At 42.4% G+C, this 20285-nt stretch overlaps 2 protein-coding genes across 4 annotated transcripts; both read right to left on the bottom strand.

Annotated features, from left to right (window-relative positions):
- Window positions 1–2838: 2838 nt before the first annotated feature.
- LOC127907266 (putative nuclease HARBI1) lies at window positions 2839–4921 on the bottom strand. Of its 2 annotated transcripts, XR_008063942.1 has the most exons (3): window positions 4087–4921; window positions 3361–3472; window positions 2839–3266 (listed from the first exon to the last, which is right to left on the bottom strand). XR_008063942.1 is itself a non-coding variant. In XM_052461526.1 (2 exons), exons 1-2 carry the CDS (start codon window positions 3470–3472, stop codon window positions 2929–2931), a joined length of 450 nt encoding a protein of 149 aa, XP_052317486.1. In that variant the 5' UTR covers window positions 3473–3782; the 3' UTR covers window positions 2839–2928. The 2 variants fall into 2 exon arrangements, 1 of the variants encoding a protein (XP_052317486.1); XM_052461526.1 differs by lacking the exon at window positions 4087–4921 and having other exon boundaries at window positions 3361–3782.
- A 2168-nt stretch (window positions 4922–7089) lies between these two features.
- On the bottom strand, window positions 7090–19723 carry LOC118393248 (S-adenosylmethionine synthase-like). 2 transcript variants are annotated; one of them, XM_035785743.2, is made up of 8 exons: window positions 19498–19723; window positions 18228–18305; window positions 17764–17999; window positions 17504–17647; window positions 16907–17125; window positions 14508–14690; window positions 11620–11753; window positions 7090–10913 (listed from the first exon to the last, which is right to left on the bottom strand). In XM_035785743.2, exons 1-8 carry the CDS (start codon window positions 19589–19591, stop codon window positions 10811–10813), a joined length of 1191 nt encoding a protein of 396 aa, XP_035641636.1. In that variant the 5' UTR covers window positions 19592–19723; the 3' UTR covers window positions 7090–10810. The 2 variants fall into 2 exon arrangements, with proteins under 2 accessions (XP_035641636.1, XP_052317485.1); XM_052461525.1 differs by lacking the exon at window positions 7090–10913 and having other exon boundaries at window positions 11616–11753.
- Between the last annotated feature and the right edge of the window lie 562 nt (window positions 19724–20285).

Genomic DNA, 20285 nt, shown 5'->3' with positions numbered 1-20285 from the left:
ACAGTTTCCCATAGACTATATATAAAATGATAGAATATTAGGGCCACAGAGGGAAAAAAAAGACAAGTCATAATATTGTAACCAGTTGTTTTAAAGGAGGACAGTTGTTAAAATGACAGATGCGGGGCATTTCGTGAAATTGTACTTCAGTATGGTTTCATAAACAAAGACATGCTGATGTGCTAGAATATTAAGTATCACATTGTCATAAGTATCAAAACAATATGTAGCTTTTCTGCAGAAAGAACCAGCCTCATAAATTTATGACTTTATCCTTTTCTTCAGTGTGGCCCTAGTACTCTGTCATATAAACAAATACACATTCCATATGAATATAAAAACACAATGTGTAACATTATGTTCCTTTATTGAATAAGGACAAAACAAAGCAGGTAAACCATCAGCTCCTTTCGAAACTGAAGTCACAGTGACTCTACAAGATGGAAAGCACAGAATCCTTGCATCCTGTAGCTCCAACTCCAAAAAGTTCTGGGACACTGTGAAGTCCATGGAGAACAAGAGCACCTCCTCCCAGCTGCCCACTGCACTGAGGCTAGGAAACACGGTCTCCACCGATAAATCCATGATTATCGAAAACTTCAATAAGCACTTCTCAACGGCTGGCCATGCCTTCCGCCTGGCTACTCCAACCTCGGCCAACAGCTCCGCCCCCCCGTAGTTCCTCACCCAAGCCTCTCCAGGTTCTCCTTTACCCAAATCCAGATAGCAGATGTTCTGAAAGAGCTGCAAAACCTGGACCCGTACAAATCAGCTGGGCTTGACAATCTGGACCCGCTATTTCTGAAACTATCTGCCGCCATTGTCGCAACCCCTATTACCAGCCTGTTCAACCTCTCTTTCATATCGTCTGAGATCCCCAAGGATTGAAAGCTGCCGCAGTCATCCCCCTCTTCAAAGGAGGAGACACCCTGGACCCAAACTGCTATAGACCTATATCCATCCTGCCCTGCCTATCTAAGGTCTTCGAAAGCCAAGTCAACAAACAGGTCACTGACCATCTCGAATCCCACCGTACCTTCTCCGCTGTGCAATCTGGTTTCCGAGCCGGTCACGGGTGCACCTCAGCCACACTCAAGGTACTAAATGATATCATAACCGCCATCGATAAAAGACAGTACTGTGCAGCCGTCTTCATCGACCTCGCCAAGGCTTTCGACTCTGTCAATCACCAAATTCTTATCGGCAGACTCAACAGCCTCGGTTTTTCGGATGACTGCCTTGCCTGGTTCACCAATTACTTTGCAGACAGAGTTCAGTGTGTCAAATCAGAGGGCATGCTGTCCGGTCCTCTGGCAGTCTCTATGGGGGTGCCACAGGGTTCAATTCTCGGGCCGACTCTTTTCTCTGTATATATCAATGATGTTGCTCTTGCTGCGGGCGATTCCCTGATCCACCTCTACGCAGACGACACCATTCTATATACTTTCGGCCCGTCATTGGACACTGTGCTATCAAACCTCCAAACGAGCTTCAATGCCATACAGCACTCCTTCCGTGGCCTCCAACTGCTCTTAAACGCGAGTAAAACCAAATGCATGCTTTTCAACCGATCGCTGCCTGCATGCCCGACTAGCATCACCACCCTGGATGGTTCCAACCTTGAATATGTGGACATCTATAAGTACCTAGGTGTCTGGCTAGACTGCAAACTCTCCTTCCAGACTCACATCAAACATCTCCAATCAAAACCAAATCCAGAGTCGGCTTTCTATTCCGCAACAAAGCCTCCTTCACTCACGCTGCCAAGCTTACCCTAGTAAAACTGACTATCCTACCGATCCTCGACTTCGGCGATGTCATCTACAAAATGGCTTCCAACACTCTACTCAGCAAACTGGATGCAGTCTATCACAGTGCCATCCGTTTTGTCACTAAAGCACCTTATACCACCCACCACTGCGACTTGTATGCTCTAGTCGGCTGGCCCTCACTACATATTCGTCGCCAGACCCACTGGCTCCAGGTCATTTACAAGTCCATGCTAGGTAAAGCTCCGCCTTATCTCAGTTCACTGGTCACGATGGCAACACCCATCCGTAGCACGCGCTCCAGCAGGTGTATCTCACTGATCATCCCTAAAGCCAACACCTCATTTGCCGCCTTTCGTTCCAGTACTCTGCTGCCTGTGACTGGAACGAATTGCAAAAATCGCTGAAGTTGGAGACTTTTATCTCCCTCACCAACTTCAAACATCAGCTATCCGAGCAGCTAACCGATCGCTGCAGCTGTACATAGTCTATAGGTAAATAGCTCACCCTTTTTCACCTACCTCATTCCCATACTGTTTTTATACTGTTTTTATTTATTTACTTTTCTGCTCTTTTGCACACCAATATCTCTACCTGTACATGCCCATCTGATCATTTATCACTCCAGTGTTAATCTGCAAAATTGTATTATTCGCCTACCTCCTCATGCCTTTTGCACACATTGTATATAGACTGCCCATTTTTTTCTACTGTGTTATTGACTTGCTAATTGTTTACTCCATGTGTAACTCTGTGTTGTCTGTTCACACTGCTATGCTTTATCTTGGCCAGGTCGCAGTTGCAAATGAGAACTTGTTCTCAACTAGCCTACCTGGTTAAATAAAGGTGAAAAAAAAAAAAAATTATACAAAATGATACATACACAGTCAAAGGTCTGTATATAACACACCCTGCATGTCTGCACACTAAAATAAATGCAGGACAAATCCATACACATCAACTGAACAGACAAATGAATGGATGCAGTAGCCTCCCTGCAGCCTTGTATTACACACAGTATACCGCACAAACATCATAAGAGGCCAAATTCGTAAAAAACGAACCCAAAAAAACCAAATTCCTCTGCCACCGCAGGACATATTTAACCAAAATTGAAAGCACACATACTAACTAAAATAATTCAACACATATTGGTCCCTCAGCAGCCGACCACTGTCGTCATCAGGGAAGATTGCCGGATTGTCCCAGTCCATGGCTGGTGGCACTCTGGGGCCCTCTCCTTCCTCAGGCAGGCCACATTGTGGAGGACAGCACAAGCCACAGTAATATCACATGCCCTAACAGGGCTGACCCTTAATTTGTGAAGGCAGTGAAAGCGTGCCTTCAGGAGGCCAAAGGTCATTTCAACTCTGGCCCTGGTCCTGGCATGGGCATGGTTGTAGGCCTGCTGTGCTTCCTGGGGGTCTGTGAAAGGTGTCAGGAGAAAAGGCTGGCAGCCATACCCCCTGTCTCCCAGCAACACACCAGAGAATTCACCTGTCAACACAAAATCTCATCATTACTACCTCATAAACACAGTGATATTCTTGACACAGCCATGATGGTTATAAATAGGGGTTGTGTGGCTTACCTTGTGATAGGCACTGATAGATTTCAGAGGCCCGAAAGATTCTGGAGTCATGGACTGAGCCAGGCCATTTTGCCACAACATTGCTGATCACACAGTCAGCATTGCAGACCATCTGAAATCATAAGATGAGGAATATTACACCAATCAATGCACATCACTGGCAGATTTTTTTGCTTATTTTCCTAGGTAATTTTGCTCAAGAAAATATTCAAGATGTTTTTTTAGATATTTTTTTTTTACTGAAAACAAGACAAAAATACTAAGTAAGAAAGACATTTTTGCAGTGCAGTGAGCAACCGACCTTGGGTCCTTTGAAAGGCGCTATATAAATTAAAGTGATTATTATTATAGCTCATCTATTTATTCAATTAAATTTTATTTATATAGCACTTTTCACAATTGTTTCATTCTGTCAAAGCAGCTTTACATTAATGAAAGAACGGTGGACAACATAAGAAGCAGAGTACAACGGCTAAGATTAAACCGTACTGAGCGTAGTAACGTTAAATAATAACGTAAGGCTTTAATAATAATTTATCATAGCTTTATACAGTGTGATGGACTTACTTTACACAATTTCACTCATATCTGCAGTGCATTTCAATTAAAAATTTAACCGTTTCATAATTACAGTACAACTGCGTTTTTGGAGATGTGAATTAAATATTTGAATTGTAATTGTGATGTTTCAGCGGAGCGGTGAGTGTGTAATTGTGCACTACTTACGCATTCAGGCGGTTTGCAATACTTTGCCACGCTTTTTCTCGTTGCTTTATCACTGTGGCGGTGTTGCCTTTCTTCTTAATTATATATTTTACCTCCTCGTATGCCTCCATGAGGATTTGTGCTTCCGACGGGGAAAAGTACTCGGCTCTAGTTGCCATGGTAAATCAGTTAATCTGTGATCTGTGGCGGGGTCTATTTAGTGAGCCGTGAGCGCGCACCTATCCAGGATTGGTTTCACCTGGCTTAATGAATCCGTGTCTGCTCATCCTGGCTTGGTCTTTGTGCAACCAATTAAGCCTGGACGCACATGTTTTGGCTTCATTGAGCTCAGCTTAGTCATTTATCCCGGATGTCTTAATTCTACTTTTGTGCAACAGGCCCCTGCAGTAAAACATATTCTAAAGATTGTTTGTCCATCAACTTGAACCTGGATTAATCAATAAATCCTTCAGGCAGGGAGTAGTACGATACCAAAACTCAAGTATCGGTTTTAGCTATATGTGCAAACTAAGTCCGTGCTTTAGTAAATTTGCTACCCAGAGGCAGTCAGTAAATGCTAACGAGATTTAGCGCTGTCCTTTTCGAGAGTAAAAAACTACCGTGTTTTAGGGGGTGGTATTTAATGTGCAACGTACTGTTTTAGCTAGTGATATTGTATCATTTTGACAATATTGCAATATTATTTGTGTGCTATATCGCCGTACCTGCACCAAAACTCCAGTATAAAATATACTCAGAGAAAACCATTGGGTGGGTTATATTTTCAAAGTTTAAGTCACCTTAAGTCAAGATGATGCCAAATTGTCTAATTCTAAACCCTTAAAAACAGACCAAGTCGATTTTTTCTAGAACTCTAACCTAAAATCGAACCAATGTCTTAAAGTTGAACATATTACTCCAACGTTCCAACCAACCTAATGAAAGCGACACGTTTTAATTTATCTTAAGAGTGCCTCTGATCGGATGGCCTGCATTTGCGCAGTTCTGCGCGAGGAGATCGTTAGCTCCGATGACGTGTTTCTGCGCATGAGCTTAGTTAGTAAAAATGTCATGGTGACAACGGCTGATTTTTGTCAATTTTATTTAACGAGACAAGTCAGATAAGAACAAATGTTTTACATTGACTACCTATCTAGGCCAAACCCTAACGACGCAGGGTCAATTGTGCGATTGTTTATCCCATGTATGACTGTTTATGTCGCACTGCTTTATCTTGGCCAGGTCGCGGTTGTAAATGAGAACTTGTTCTCAACTGGCCTACATGGTTAAATAAAACAAAACTCCCAATCACTGCCGGATGTGATAGAGCCTGGATTCCAGCCAGGGTCTGTAGTGACGTCTGCGACGCAGTGCCTAAGACCGCTGCACCACTCGGAAGCCCAATAAGCGGGACACCAGTCCTTTCTTGTACAAAACTGGTCTTTTACGGTCTGACTATTTACAATAACTGACTAAGTTTAGAATAGAATAGTAATACATTGATTAATCTGAAGGTATGAATTCTGAGAATGCATTTGAGTTGTTTCTCAGAAGACAACTCAGATCTTTTTACAATCAACATTTAATAACACTAAGCAAAATATGTACAAACATGAGCAATCATGAGAAGGTAGGAAATAGAAATCAAGACAGACCTCAAGATATGAATATTGAAGATGTGATAATGGTCTGAACCAAATATGTTGTCCTTGGCTCTGGTTAGGCCGTATGGAGGTTAACAAAGGAAAGATGGCAGTGTGTCCTCTGTCCTGAGGGGTTCCTTGGTGGTGGTTTCTTGCTCCTTTCCTCTGAGTTGGGAAGGTCCCTCGTGGACTGCTCCTTTGAGTTTCGTTCCCAGTTGCTTTGTCTGATGGCTCTATGAGCTGCAGAGGCTGTGCCCTAAATAGTCTTCTTTCCTTGAATGTAGTCTTAAAATGTACTGGTCAGGCAGGCTACACTAGCCCTTTAAAGACTATGTCTCCTACAGGGACCGTTTAGTGCATGGGCTCTTCAGTCACAATATATGTACCAAATTACAGGTACTATTCCTTAAAAAATAAAAAAGTACTTCACGTAACTTCAGTTCACCAGTTCTTGCCATTAAAGCTGAAGGTCCAGGCCCTGCGGTCAGCCTACTGAAGATGGGAGGTTCTTCTCCCTCAAGAAAGGTCCAGCTAGATAAAAGGCTAAGAGGGGGAGCAGTGCCTTTTCTAGTCCTGTGAGGTAACATGATAATTAACCTAGATGTGAAAGGCCACTTCTATAACCCGGGGTGCACGTTCTTGTCCTAGCAAAACACAGCTGATTCAACTAATTTAAGCTTTGAATCATCTGTGTAGTGCTAGGGCAAAACACATGCACCCAGGGGTTGGGAACAGGTTAGAGTTTGGAAATTCAGTAATCCATAAAAGTTCAGCTTTAGACAAAGGATGGTTAACATGTTAAGAACAGCTTCATTACATCACCTATAAGTGTGATCGGTGAGTTCTACTGGAGATGCAGTCTCTGCCCATCTTCATACTGTACCATCTGACAGTACACAAGTCACTATACAGGTATAATTTCCCACTTCTTGTTGACTAAATACATTTGACCTTACGAGTCACTGTGCTGGGGAAAACACTGTCAAAGCCACCATAAAACTGTCGAAGACTTGGGAATCACTTTAAGGCAAATTTACAACCATTGCATTAAAATGCAGTACTGTCCCCAGGGGTTCTCAGGTTTAAACAAAAAAAAAAAATTGTGCTGCAGACCCAGTTATGGAACAGGTGTACTCAATGGCTCAAATACCCAGAAACACATGAATTATGGCAAATTGCACTGCCATTTTTTCATATTCACCACCCATGATAGACTCGACTTTGATAACACCAGTCGCTAGTTATTGATGGATGTGTGGTACCACTGGTCAAAGATAATTCCATGTGCACAAAGATCTAGCTACAGCATACACTGACATTTAATTTATGCATTTTAAAAATGTTATGCACAAACTGACAATGAATGACACCAAAAACATGCTTCATGAAAGCAGACATTTATTGCAGATCTTTGACATGAGAAATCAGTATCTAACCTCTGAAGACAGTAGCATTGAGATAAGATACCTGTTCCTCAGGATGTCAGACCTGTTGATGAAGAGCAGGAGGGGAGAAAGTACAAGGGGGAGGCACTCTTACACTCAGTAGCCAGAAGACTAGCCAGTGTCAAAATATTTAAAAGCACCGAGGGAAACCCTATCCATACAAACAAGTGACAGCTTGTAAACGAGGCTGGTTTCTCTGTACCACACCAGCCAAACGTTGCCATCTCTTTATGCAAGGATAAGGGGGGGCTAAGAATGGCCTCATTGTATTGACCACACATTTAGTCAATACAATCTCACTCCATACAACCGCAGCCCAAAATACTCATCACATCAGCCAGTGACAGTTCCGTGGAGGCAGACCAAAGCTTTTCTGTAAGACACTTTGGAACCATTGAAAATGTTACAGCATTCAGTAGTCAATGTGAGATAAAAAATAAAAACCCTCTGGGGTTTAAGCTGCCTTCTGAATCATTGGCTTCTCTGTATCCACACCAAGATTCAGAGAACAAATAAATATATTTTTTAAACATGTTGTGCCAGTATTAAGAGCTCTTCATTGTGGCAAAGACAGCCTTCCTTCAGGATAAAGATAGTGGTTTCTCTGTAGCTACACCTGCCATCAATACCCAAGGAAGAGCCTTGACAAACCATTTTGTAAAAAAAAAAAAAAAAAAAAAAATTAAACTACCTTTTGAAGGAGTTTAACATGACATGCCAATGACAACATGTTTTAAACAATCAAGTATAAGCAACACCCCTACAGGCCATAGCAGTGACATAGCAGCTTCTGACTTTTCTGTATTACATCAGAACAGCACAGACATCTGCAGGGGCATCCCAGATTTTACTGCGTATTATTCAAGAAAGTTGCTTGAAAATAAATCAAGATTGTCTCGGTTCTCAGCCTGCAACGCATAGCATTTCTTTGAAAATAGCAACAACTACTGACCCTTAACTGTTCCATTCTTGCATCCTCAACAAATGATAAGGGGAGTGAAATAAAGCTTCAAAAAGGATTTGGGGTGGGTGACAAAACCAGAAAGTAGTGTCAACCAAAGGGAAACGATTAAGGGGCAGGGGGCCTTCAGTAGCACCAGTAAATTAATATGATCGCAACATGTAGCCTTGGTAAGTCAGACTTAACAGAAGCAAAATATTCTAAAGTTATGTATAAGGACAGCTAAGCCCGAATAACCAAACTACAGAATTTACAGTTCCTCAGTCATGCTGGGCAAGGGCTAGGCGTTGTAGTGTGAAAGACCAATGGCAGAGGAAGACTTGGCTAACCGCATAAAGAGCCTAGTAACACTGTACAACAAAGTGGGACTTGAATGGGGTGTAGCTTAGAAATCGAGCGAGACTGCTACAGCTGTATGAGATCAAAATAAAGCTGTGATATTTTTATTTATTTAACTAGGCAAGTCAGTTATGAACAAATTCTTATTTACAATTAAAGCCTAGGAATAGTGGGTTAACTGCCTTGTTCAGGGGCAGAATGAGATTTTTTACCTGGTCAGCTCTGGGATTCAATCTAGCAACATCCGGTTACAGGCCTAACGCTCTAACCACTAGGCTACCTGTCGTCCCAAGGTGGATAGATAATCTATAGACTGACTAACAATTGTTCCCATTTGAAAGCTGCAATTTTAAAACATTAAACACTATTAGAATAGCCTATGAGAAATACGCTTCATAACTAACTTGTCTTAATGCTTTTGATAAGCATACTAATTCAAATGGCCTGCAAAGGCAAGCTTTGCAACTAATATAATAATAATAACTAAGGCAAGCTTTGCAACTAAGGCATGTTCAAAACTACAGATTTAATTTTACTATCGTTTGTTCTACCTCATTACCTTACACCAATCATGTTTAGGTCATTCAAAAAAAAAAATCAACGTTGAGAGCCTTGAGCACCGTTAAATAAATTCATTGAAGTAGTAGCGGGAGAAAACCAGCTCGCATAAAAACTGAATTCATATGAAATGTAGAGAAAATATCAAATTAACGTTAGGTTTTTGGTGACCTCAAAATAGAGTGTTGAGGCCTCCCGGGTGGCGCAGTGGTCTAAGGCACTGCTAGCTGTGCCATCAGAGACTCTGGGTCCGAGACCAGGCTCTGTCGCAGCCGGCTGCGACCGGGAGGTCCATGGGGCGATGCACAATTGGCCTAGCGTCGTCCGGGTTAGGGACGGTTTGGCAGGGATGTCCTTGTCTCATCTCGCATTAGCGACTCCTGTGGCAGGCAGGGCGCAGTGCACGCTGACCAGGTCGCCAGGTGCAGTGTTCCCTCCGACACATTGGTGCGTCTGCCTTCCGGGTTGGATGCGCGCTGTGTTAAGAAGCAGTACGGCTTGGTTGGGTTGTGTTTCGGAGGACGCATGGCTCTCGACCTTAGTCTCTCCGAGCCCGTATGAGAGTTGTTGCGATGAGACAAGATATTAACTACTAACAATTGGATACCACAACATTGGGGAGAAAAGGGGGGTAAAATTCCTAAAAATAAAATTAAAAATAGGGGTGTTGTACAAAACAAAGTCAGTGATGAGATCATCCCTAACCAAATCAGAATATCAAATTCAATTTGTTACCCAGGTGTTCTGGCTCTGGACCAACCCATTGGCTTCTGGGACCAATTAAAGGAAAGGGGGATACCTAGTCAGTTTTACAACTGAAGATTCCTCCGCATTTAACCAAAATCAGAGGTGCGGTGCTTAATCGACATCCAAGTTGTCGTGCCCGGGGAACAGTGTGTTAACTGCCTTGCTCAGGGGCAGAACAGATTTTTACCTTGCCAGCGCAGGGATTTAATCCAGCTACCTTCCCGTTAGAACGAGTTCTAGAAATCGGTGAGGTATCCAAACTCCGTGCGGGGAAGAAACTACATCTGTGGCGTAGTGTTTGGCCTGAGCAAGGAGTTTGGGTAGCCAAGCAAGAAAATCTTAGCCCCGTCTAAATTATGCTCTTGCATTCAGTAAGTTGCTTATTACATTTATTGAAATAGGTTATGCAGGCTAGAGCAAAGGAATAGGCCACTTGGCATGTCCTTGCCTGGCCAGCTCTTTACAGCGTGATGCCAGTCAAGTTGAAATAGGCTAGTCCACGGTCACGTCACAATATCACCATCAACGACAGCCGTCAATCATATTCAATATTGTAGTCGTAAAACCCTAATACGTACTTTCAGATTTTCCTAACTTAATTGTTACTTTATATATTTTTTAACTTTTACTGTTCACACTTAAGTCCACAATGTAGGGGGAAAGAGGTTCTAAGTGTTGTGTTCTAGGTGGACAGATCAGCAAATTAGAATCAGAAGTTGTTTGCATCTGCCATAGCCTCCATTCAAGTCCCTTTCTGATGCGCTGTGAAACCAGATGAGTCAGAGCGAGACGGCTGGTGGAAGAGATTAGCTAGCTAACATATTATCCTCGCAACATTACTTTCCTGAAATATTTTGAGAATGTTGGTAGTATTACATTGACTACTAACAGCAAAAATACAGTACAGATGACTGGAGAGAGGAAGTAGAAAGGTGGTAGGGTTCTATAACCCCATTAACAGGGAAGAGAGTTGAGGGCCTTTCACCCCCAAGACCGTGTAAGCTTCTCTGTAGTATACACCAACAGGCCTGGGGGGAAAAGGCTTCACAAGTTTAGTATTTTAGCTTTTTGGGCATCTCCCATGGGAAGGAGTCCCGGCCAAAGTGGCCGTAGGCAGCGGTCCTCTGATACATAGGCTTCTTCAGCTCCAGCTCCCTGGAATACACAATCAACTCATTTTAGCAGCCCATCACAGGAAATGACCTGAGATCAACATCAATTCTCAGCCATAATGCTAAAAAAAAACAAAAAAACAAACAATAGGGAGTGTCGAGAACCATGGAAAGAAACAATCAGAAAGGTTAATTAGGCCAGCTAGTAGAGGGGGAGGAAGGGATAAAGCATCACTTACCCTGCTAACCAACTCATCCTTGAGCAGTGTGGGGACTGGAGCTTGGAGAGTGAAAGCGCACTGATCCCATTTATGAAATGTCATTGAACTTCAACAAGGTCTGAGAAACCAATGACCTTCCAGTTGGATGTGAGCAGGATACCCTTCATCGTGCTGGGTATTTAACATGCCATCTGACAACCTCAACTGTAGCTCTCAAAGCTTTAACCTTTGGCATTACATACTATACTTCACTGGCATTTAAAGCAAGACTGTTTGGGTAGGGGTGGAATATCAGGTTTGGCAAACTGATCACAAGCCCAGATTGCTGCTTTCTTACATGTCAGTAGCTACTGAGTGTCATTAATCACAGTAGCGAATCATTAATATATCATATTAAAAGGGTTAGAACCATCTGAACACCAGCTGACAGCTCAGGCAGAACAGAAAGACAGGAAGCGTGAGTTAAAGGCGAGTGACTGAAGGGGCAGATTCAGAGAGGCACACAACTTCAAAAGGGGTACACTTTACCTGACTATGACACCAGGACGAAGGTCAAAGTTTCTCTTGACGATGTCCAGTAGCTCCCGCTCACTCTTCTGAGATGTGCCGTAGTGGAATATGGAGATTGAGAGGGGATGGGCTACTCCGATGGCATAGGCAACCTGATGTATAGTTGTGAGCATACAAACATGCATCAGACTTTAGGTTTGATTTCGTGGCACCCCTTTGTGACCGATTTGTGTATAGTACATTTGGAAAACATTCAGCCCCCTTCACTTTGTTAGGTTAGAGCCTTTGTAAACAAAAAGCCTACACAAATGACAAAGCAAAAACTGTTTTAGAAATTAAAGACAAACTTCAAAAACCTGAAATTACATTTGCATAAGTATTCAGACCCTTTACTCAGTACTTTGACAACACACCTTTGGCAGCAATTACAGCGAGTCTTCTTGGGTATAACACTACAGGCTTGGCACACCTCTTCTCCCATTCTACTCTGCAGAACCTCAAGCTCTGTCAGGGTGGATGGGAGTGTTGCTGCACAGCTACTTTCACGTCTCTAAAGATGTTCGATCAGGTTCAAGTCCAGGTTCTGGCTGGGCCACTCAAGGACATTCAGAGACTTGTTCTGAAGCCACTCGTGCACTGTCTTGGCTGTGTGCTTAGGGTCGTTGTCCTTTTGGAAGGTGAACCGTCTCCCCCAGTCCGAGGTCCTGAGCACTTTCTCTGTTCATCTTTCCCCTCGATCCTCACAGAATGATGCTGCCACCACGCATCACCGTAGGGATGGTATTGGCCAGGTGATGAGCAGTGCCTGGTTTCTCCCAGAAGTGACACTTGGCATTCCGGCCAAATAGTTAAAGCTTGGCTTCACCAGAGCAGAGAATCTTGTTTCTCATGGTCTGAGTGCTTTAGGTGCCTTGTGGCAAATGCCAAGCGGGCTGTCATGTACCTTTTACTGAGGAGTGCCTTCCGTCTAGCCACTACCATGAAGGCCTAATTGGTAGAGTGCTGGTTGACCTTGTAGAAGGCTCTCCCATCTCTATAGAGGAACTCTGGAGCTCTGTCAGAGTGACCATTGGGTTCTTGGTAGTGCTGCACCGATATGACATTTTCCTTGGAAAAACAATAACCGATATTTCATTTTAGCGGCCTTAAGCATTCTAGTACAGTTAAATAGTTCACACATGTGGACACAGCGGTCTAAGGCATGGCATCTCAGTGCAAGAGGCATCACTACAGTCCCAATGTGTGAATCCAGGATGTATCACAGATTGAGAGTCCCATAGGGAAGCGCACAATTGGCCCAGCGTCGTTGGGGCCGTCATTGTAAATTAGAATTTGTTCTTAACCGACTTGTCTTGTTAAATAAAGGCTACACAAACCACACTGACCAAAAAGTTGTTGGCATTTACACATGTCCCCATTGCCAGTAAAACAACCAAAACCTATTTCTTTCACTTTCGTTTGGATTTGTTGTTCATTTGTTCAGTCATTTCATTCTTAACCAGGATTTCTATGGAATGCCGTTTGGGTCTTTGTGCGTCAAATAACGCTATTTGGTGTGTCAAATAAGCTTGCTGACCAATCAGGACCTGAATATGACTACACGTCACATAATAATTTAACGCGTTTATTAATTTTGTACGTAGTTACTGCACATGTCATCGATACATTTGCTATGATGCTGGTAAAGTCCACGCACCTACAGTGCTGGTCAAAAAAATAAAAACCAGCTAGCTCATGGCTGCAAAACAATGTGCTTCCCCAAAAACATAGCTAAACGACATCCATTCCAGTAGTTATAGTTAGCTAACTATATAGCTCAGTGTCATCTAAAATAACCCTAATTTATAAGACAGTTCTTATTTCATTAATGGTGGTCAGACCATCTATGTGAAGCTAGCCACAATAACGATTAACCACAACGGTGGCCTTTAGGTTTAGCCTTCAAAATAAAAGCATGGCACACATCAATTTGTATTCACTTGCATCACTGTCAATGACATGCGGTTTGCCTTAAATGTTTTGACAGTGATGCAAATGAATACAAAGAGTAGAATTCTGCCACACTTATTTTGAAGGCGAAATCCAAAGTCCACTATTGTGGCTAGCTTCACAACCTGGTCGAGCATCACTAGCCAGATGAAGCTAGCTGGCTGCTTATAATGTTAACCCTGTTGGCCAAAGCTAAGTAGCTGGCTAGCTATTTATTTTCATGAACTGAAGTTCAATTTAAATAGGCAAACAAGTGGCAACCTAGCTAATAATTCTCCCCAGAAGACAGTTTGGCCGGGCAACCAGCTCTAGGAAGAGTATTGGTGGTTCCAACTTCTTACATTTAAGAATGATGAGGCCAATGTTTTTGGGGACCTTCAAAGCAGGAGACATTTTTGATACCCTTCCCCAGATGTGCCGCGACACAATCCCGCCTGAGCTCTACGGACAATCCCGCCTGAGCTCTACGGACAATCCCGCCTGAGCTCTACGGACAATCCCGTCGACCCCATGGCTTGGTTTTTGCTCTGACATGCACTTGTCAACTGTGGGACCTTAGGCAGGTATGCTTTTCCAAATCATGTTCAATCATTTGAATTTACCACAAGCACACTCCAATCAAGTTGAACAAACATCAAGGATGATTAGTGTCAACAGGCTGCACCAGAGCTAAATTTCAAGTCTCATAGTAAAGGGTCTGAATAATTGTCAATAAGGCATGTTTATTTTTTAGAAATGCAGTAACATTCTAAAGACCCGTTTTCACTTTGTCATGTGTAGATTGACAATTTTATTTAATCCATTTTAGAAGGCTGTAACAAATGTGGAAAAGGTGAAGGGGTCTGAACACATTCCAAATGCTCTATACATGAGGTGCATCAATATCAGTCTCCTTATTAGGATCACCCTGCCCTCACCTGGACAAGGACCCGCTTGCACAGCTCAGCCTTCACCAGAGACTTGGCCACCCAGCGGGCAGCATAGGCAGCAGAGCGGTCCACCTTAGTGTAGTCCTTCCCTGAGAAGGCTCCTCCACCATGGGCACCCCAGCCTCCATAAGTATCAACAATGATCTTACGGCCCGTCAGGCCAGCGTCACCCTGTAGGGAAAGGAGTAATAGGTCATACAGAGTCTCAATTTACCCCAAAATAATTCTGACCGTAATAAAAAAACTATGGATCAAATTGCATGTAAAAATGCTTAACAGTTAAACAAGCCCATGCATCAAATTTACTTTAGCGTTTGTCCCTTCAAGCACATACCATAGATGCCCAGTCCTATCACTACTTATCAGGGTTCCTATACAGTCAGATGGAATTTCAAGATTACCACATTTCTAATGAACAAATAGCAGCATCTTTATGTACATAAAAAAAGGGTAATGTACTCTTGACACTGGGAGGCTGCTTTGTGAGCCCATGTACCATCTGTCATTGTGGAAGGCACATACACCACACCCACCAAAGTAGAATGCATGTTAAGCAACTAATATATAAATAAAGTGGTCAACCCTCAGCCTGGAGAGCTACTGGGTGTGCATGCTTTTGAAACCCTGCTCAAAACAGAGCCAGTTTAGCAGCTAATTTCTAAAAATGTGGTTTGTTGGAGGTGGACTGGAATAAAAGCCTGCAGACCCATTAGCTCTCCTGGAGGATGGTTGACCACCCTTGATGCCTTAAATAATTTGCTCATTCAGTATGTCAAATATCAAAAATGGTAGGCTACAAATAATTTTAATTCAGCTGAAGCAAGCCCACAAATTCTCATTGGGAAATGTACCTTCCAGTTGTCATATCTTGGCCACCTTAGTGTTTACTTTTCAACTCAATAGATGCTAGTCAGTCTGCAATGTCCCATACATTGGATCCCCAAATCAACTGGAAGTATCTACCAAACAAGTTGAAGCCACATAATCCAGAAGGCTACAAATAGTTACCTAAAATGACAAGTCAAATTATTTTGATTTGATTAAATGTGATTAAACCAAATCACAACTAATATAATGGCAAAGTGAATTGTTTGTTTTGTCAAGAAGATTCATTTAAATTAATTGTTCCAAAAAGTAAATAAACTTTGTACGACCTAATTTGCAAGTAATCGGTGGCATTTTGGGGGAAATAAATGCATGTCATTCTTTTATATAGATTTTTAAAAATATGCCTAAATAAGTTCCAAATATCTCTAACGGTCACCCCAGCGTGAGTGGTTTTATGCACCGTTCCAAAATGTGACCGTTATGCAACAGGATAGTTAACACGCACTGACTGCTAATTATCTATGGGCTGTTTCAACTTGTCAATTTCAAATGATTTTCTAACAACTTGTATTTTCTAACAGTTTGAATTGAGGTGTTCCACCTCATTAATTCATATAGAATTAATCAATTTCAGTGTCACAGACAATTTATGTTTGAGGCATAATGTATTTGAAGTTTTATTCACATTTAGGTACTGGTGACAAATAATACCTTCTGATTTTAATGGACACCTATGATGCGTGTAAAATACTTTTGAATGTTGTACTGATTATAATGAGCTAATGCTAAGCTATTCGCCATGTTTGTTGATATTCTACAACACATTCTGGGTGTAACTTAAACAGCTGTAAGACCAAAGATATTATGAGGTGAAGGAATGGTTGGTTCACTCATCTTGCGAGTACACTTCTGGAAGTGAATAATGCTACACACCAAAGCGGAGGACACTTTACTACCAACTAGATGTTGGTTGTGTGTGCACAAACTAGCAATCAGATTACTTCAGATTTCTAGAAGTGTTTTAATCAACATTGATCTCACCAATGTGATGATTTATAGTAATTGCTATTGCCAATTCGTATTGTGTTTTATGTCAGCCTAGAGTTATCTAAATATGACCAGTTGTGTTACGTCAATCTTTCCTCTGTTAGCCAGTTTGGATGATCGTGTATACGGTCGCTACTTCTGTGACTGTCTGAACATGGCATCCAAAATTAAACTGGTCACATTTAGTACATAACTTTGTAAGGACTGTAAAAAAATTAAATAAAAATCTTGCAAACAGTGGGGCTAGCTCATATGCTGACTTGAGTCAATTGAAATGGGACATTCTAAACAAACCGGTTTGAATGTACGCTGCAGGGGCCACTAGAATGATCACACCCATTTGTTGGTAAATGTTAAAAAGTTAATAGAAATTATGAAATACATTTCCATTACTTCGCCAAAACGTTTAAAATAATATCATTTTCCTAAACTTTTCCAGGTCTGGAAAACCATTTAAATTCAACGACTTTTCCAAGATTTATGACCTTTCGAAACCTGACAAATTGTCTCACCTGTGGGCCGCCGATGACGAAGCGCCCGCTGGGCTGCATGTGGTAAATGGTGTCATCATCCAGGTAAATGCAGGGCACCACAGCCTTGACAATCTTCTCCTTGAGAGCGTCACGCATCTCATCCAAGCAGATGTGCTCATCATGCTGCACGGAGACCACAATGGTGTGGACACGCACCGGCAACATGGCGCCACGGTCTTGGCGGTACTGAACGGTCACCTGCACACAGAAGCATACCAAGATAAAACGACAGCAGGATTGTTCAACCGCAGGCATAGATTAAGGTTGCGTTTCCCCTGCTCAGACATTGCAGACGTCAACCAATGGATGCAAAAATATATGACGTGGTTAAACCGAGACCTAAACTACCAATCCAGGCGTTTAATTAAGGTCTGGCATGCATCAGCCATGTCTGACCAGGGGAACAACCTAAAACGAGTTATATGCTGGAGTTACTGCTGGCCACAAACAAGGTTGGCGAGCTTGAGTAAGAAAACTAATATTGCACTCATCAGCTGGTATGATAAACAAACTAGTTTGTCTTAAGACTATTTATATAAGTCTGAAATGACTATCGATTGCACACAGGCAGCATACCTGGGTCTTTGAGTCAGGCCGGAGCCAGGGCAGGGTGCCATTGCGACGCAGTTCAGCCATCTTAGCGTTGAGCTTGTGGGCAAGCATAATGGTGAGGGGCATGCACTCCTCCGTCTCATCAGTGGCATAGCCAAACATCAGGCCCTGACAATAGAAAAAGTAGAACTATTACATCTGAAAAGAAAGCTGCATATTTAGCGTACTGATAAATGTACAGCTAACGTCACTAGTGCAGTGGTCCTCTGCACCCCAACTCATACCTGGTCCCCTGCCCCAACATCCTCCTCATTGCGGTCAATGTGAACACCTTGGGCAATGTCTGGAGATTGTTGCTCTAGGGCCACCAGCACATTGCAGGTCTTATAGTCAAAACCTTTAGAGGAGTCATCGTATCCAATGTGGCGGATGGTGTCGCGAACCACCTTCTGATAGTCCACTGTAGCAAGCGACGTCACCTCACCTGCCAGCAGGATCATCCCAGTCTTAGCAACAGTCTCTGAAAAAGGTGGAATAGTACATTAACCATAGCAATCAGAAAAAGCATATCAATCAATACGCATCTGGCAAAACGTTGGGGAGTTGTGCCATAATATAGGCCTACTACCATTAACAAGATGCAGAAAGTTTGAGATTCTTTCATTCATGTGTGTATTCACAGCTGACTCCAGGGCAGCTAGAAGTTGCATCAGACAAAAATAAAATAAAAACATGCTTTTTTCCTTACCACAAGCAACTTTAGCATCAGGATCCTGCTTGAGATGGGCGTCAAGCACAGCATCACTGATCTGGTCACAAATCTTATCTGTAAAATACAGATGTACCAGTTCACAATGATACATCAACATTTGCACAATTTAGTGGTAGGTTGCTTGTTCAAGAGCATGTAAAGCATTGCACAAATAGTAATAATTAGAGTTCTCCAATAGGTTTGGATTATGCTGGAAATATTTGTATTGTACACTGTTCTACCGACTACAGTCTTGAGTTGTACACATGCTGTACCATATGTCAGGATTATGGCGATGGTGGGAGGGGCCTAGCGGTATGTGTTGCCACAGATAGATTTTATAAATCTGTTTCATTGGTCAGAAGCATCCGGTTGGCGTTTCCACTCACCACCAAATATGGTGATGAGGGGGGAAGCCTCGGGGGAGAAGGTGGATTTTGGCTGACGTTGTCGATTAAACATTTGTTCTGTTACCAAACTATAATCTGTTATGAACAGGGCGGATAACGTTTAGTATTGTTCACCATTTGGCAAAGTTTACAAAAAATGTAGTTGGTTAGAAGGAGAACAAGGGCGAATTAAGTTATTGCACACCCCACAGTAGGCGTTCCCTAAAGGAATTGTGCAAATACATTATAGAACGCGCCGATCGGTTCTCGCTAGAACGTGCATGGCTCTGCCCAATAAAAAAATATATATATATCCGCCACCATTTCCGCGGGTTCACATGCAACAAAAATCTGATTCGTTTAGATTTCCAAGATGAACTACTACCGGTATAGCCAAGGAGTGGCACGGAACTCATCATACAGCCAATGTAGTGCCCCTTACATAGCAACCAAACGCAAAAGACAACACATATGGCCTTGTTCCCAGAGAGCCCGCGCGCGAACTGGTCGGAATCTTCGGGAGATCTTGTGAAATAAGCATGATGACGACTACAGGATACAAATATTTTTAAAGAGAATATAGCCCAAGGACGTATAACGTTCGTAATTGCACAATAGAGACCATGTGAACAAGGCTAAGCAAAGTAGCTAGCTGGTTAGCTAATAAACTAAGAACAATTTGGGCCTCACATGCGGCTTATGCAAGATGCTGACGCCGGTGTGGTTTGATCAGCAGAGATGGTTAGCTCGCTAACGTTAATTAGCTAACGAAGAAAACTAAGCAACACCGACGCGCGTGTGCTAAACAAGCCATCTAAACAAATAAATGACAAGTTATAACACACTGGCTGTATTTGTAGCTAAATTAGCTTTCTCACCAGGGTGTCCTTCTCCTACTGACTCCGAGGTGAATAGGAAGCAGTCCTCGTCGATAAGGGAGTTGTGAAAACCGTTAATCTCTCCGTTCATCATTGTTGCTTTTTTTTGGCAGATATAAATAAATGTTATAGCTAGCTAAATTATGCGTATTTTATTGATTCGTTTCCTGCGTTGGTGTTCTCACACAACTTCTCATCAGTCAGTAAATTCCACTGTCATTTAGAAGTGGCGCTCTGGTATTTATTCAGAAATTCACAAACGTCACTGTCGGCCGCATTGGACGATACCATATTAAACATGGGGGTGGAAACGTTGACCAGGTGCACTGAGAGGAACGCAGTTGTGTATTTGGCGGTTCAACGTCATACTTCTCCTGTAATCAGAGGAAGAGGAGAAGCGAGAGGGTTTACTCACACCAAAATATTTCCACGTTAAGTAGGTTATTAATTATTAAGCAAGGGAGTTTTTGTAGGTGTGGGCAATGAGAGTGTCGAATTTAGTCAATTAATTGCTATTTTGATACGAGGCTTATTTTATATAATAGAAATTTCGTAATGCTTAGGGCATGGTTTCCAAAAAGCATATTAAGGCTAAATTAACCGTTAGAACCTTCTAAAGATCATCGTTAAATCTCCTAAATTTTCCTAAAACCAATGGTATTAATGTTGCACTTGAAAACGCTCGTAATCTAACGCCTGTTAAGTGCGTCGTTAGATGCTTTTTCGCCCTCCCGCATCACTTCATAAACAGAATATCTCCGCTAAACATAGAATCACATGGGTTGTCC

Source organism: Oncorhynchus keta, chromosome 14 (genome assembly GCF_023373465.1).
Source record: "Oncorhynchus keta strain PuntledgeMale-10-30-2019 chromosome 14, Oket_V2, whole genome shotgun sequence".
Lineage (NCBI taxonomy): Eukaryota > Metazoa > Chordata > Actinopteri > Salmoniformes > Salmonidae > Oncorhynchus > Oncorhynchus keta.
The sequence above is the reverse complement of the archived record's forward strand: the minus strand, read 5'-3'. Positions and strand labels throughout refer to the sequence as shown.

Bases quoted from the DNA above. Each gene is read 5' to 3' on its own strand.
- LOC127907266 (XM_052461526.1), bottom strand. From the start codon at position 3,472: ATGGTCTGCAATGCTGACTGTGTGATCAGCAATGTTGTGGCAAAATGG. The intron at 3,267-3,360 runs GTAAGCCACACA...TTGTGTTGACAG, and splicing joins CTATCAGTGCCTATCACAAG to GTGAATTCTCTGGTGTGTTG.
- LOC118393248 (XM_035785743.2), bottom strand. From the start codon at position 19,591: ATGATGAACGGAGAGATTAACGGTTTTCACAACTCCCTTATCGACGAG. The intron at 17,648-17,763 runs GTATGAGTTGGG...TTCTATTGTCAG, and splicing joins ATGTTGGGGCAGGGGACCAG to GGCCTGATGTTTGGCTATGC. The intron at 11,754-14,507 runs GTGAGGGCAGGG...ACTATACATCAG, and splicing joins GCAAGCGGGTCCTTGTCCAG to GTTGCCTATGCCATCGGAGT.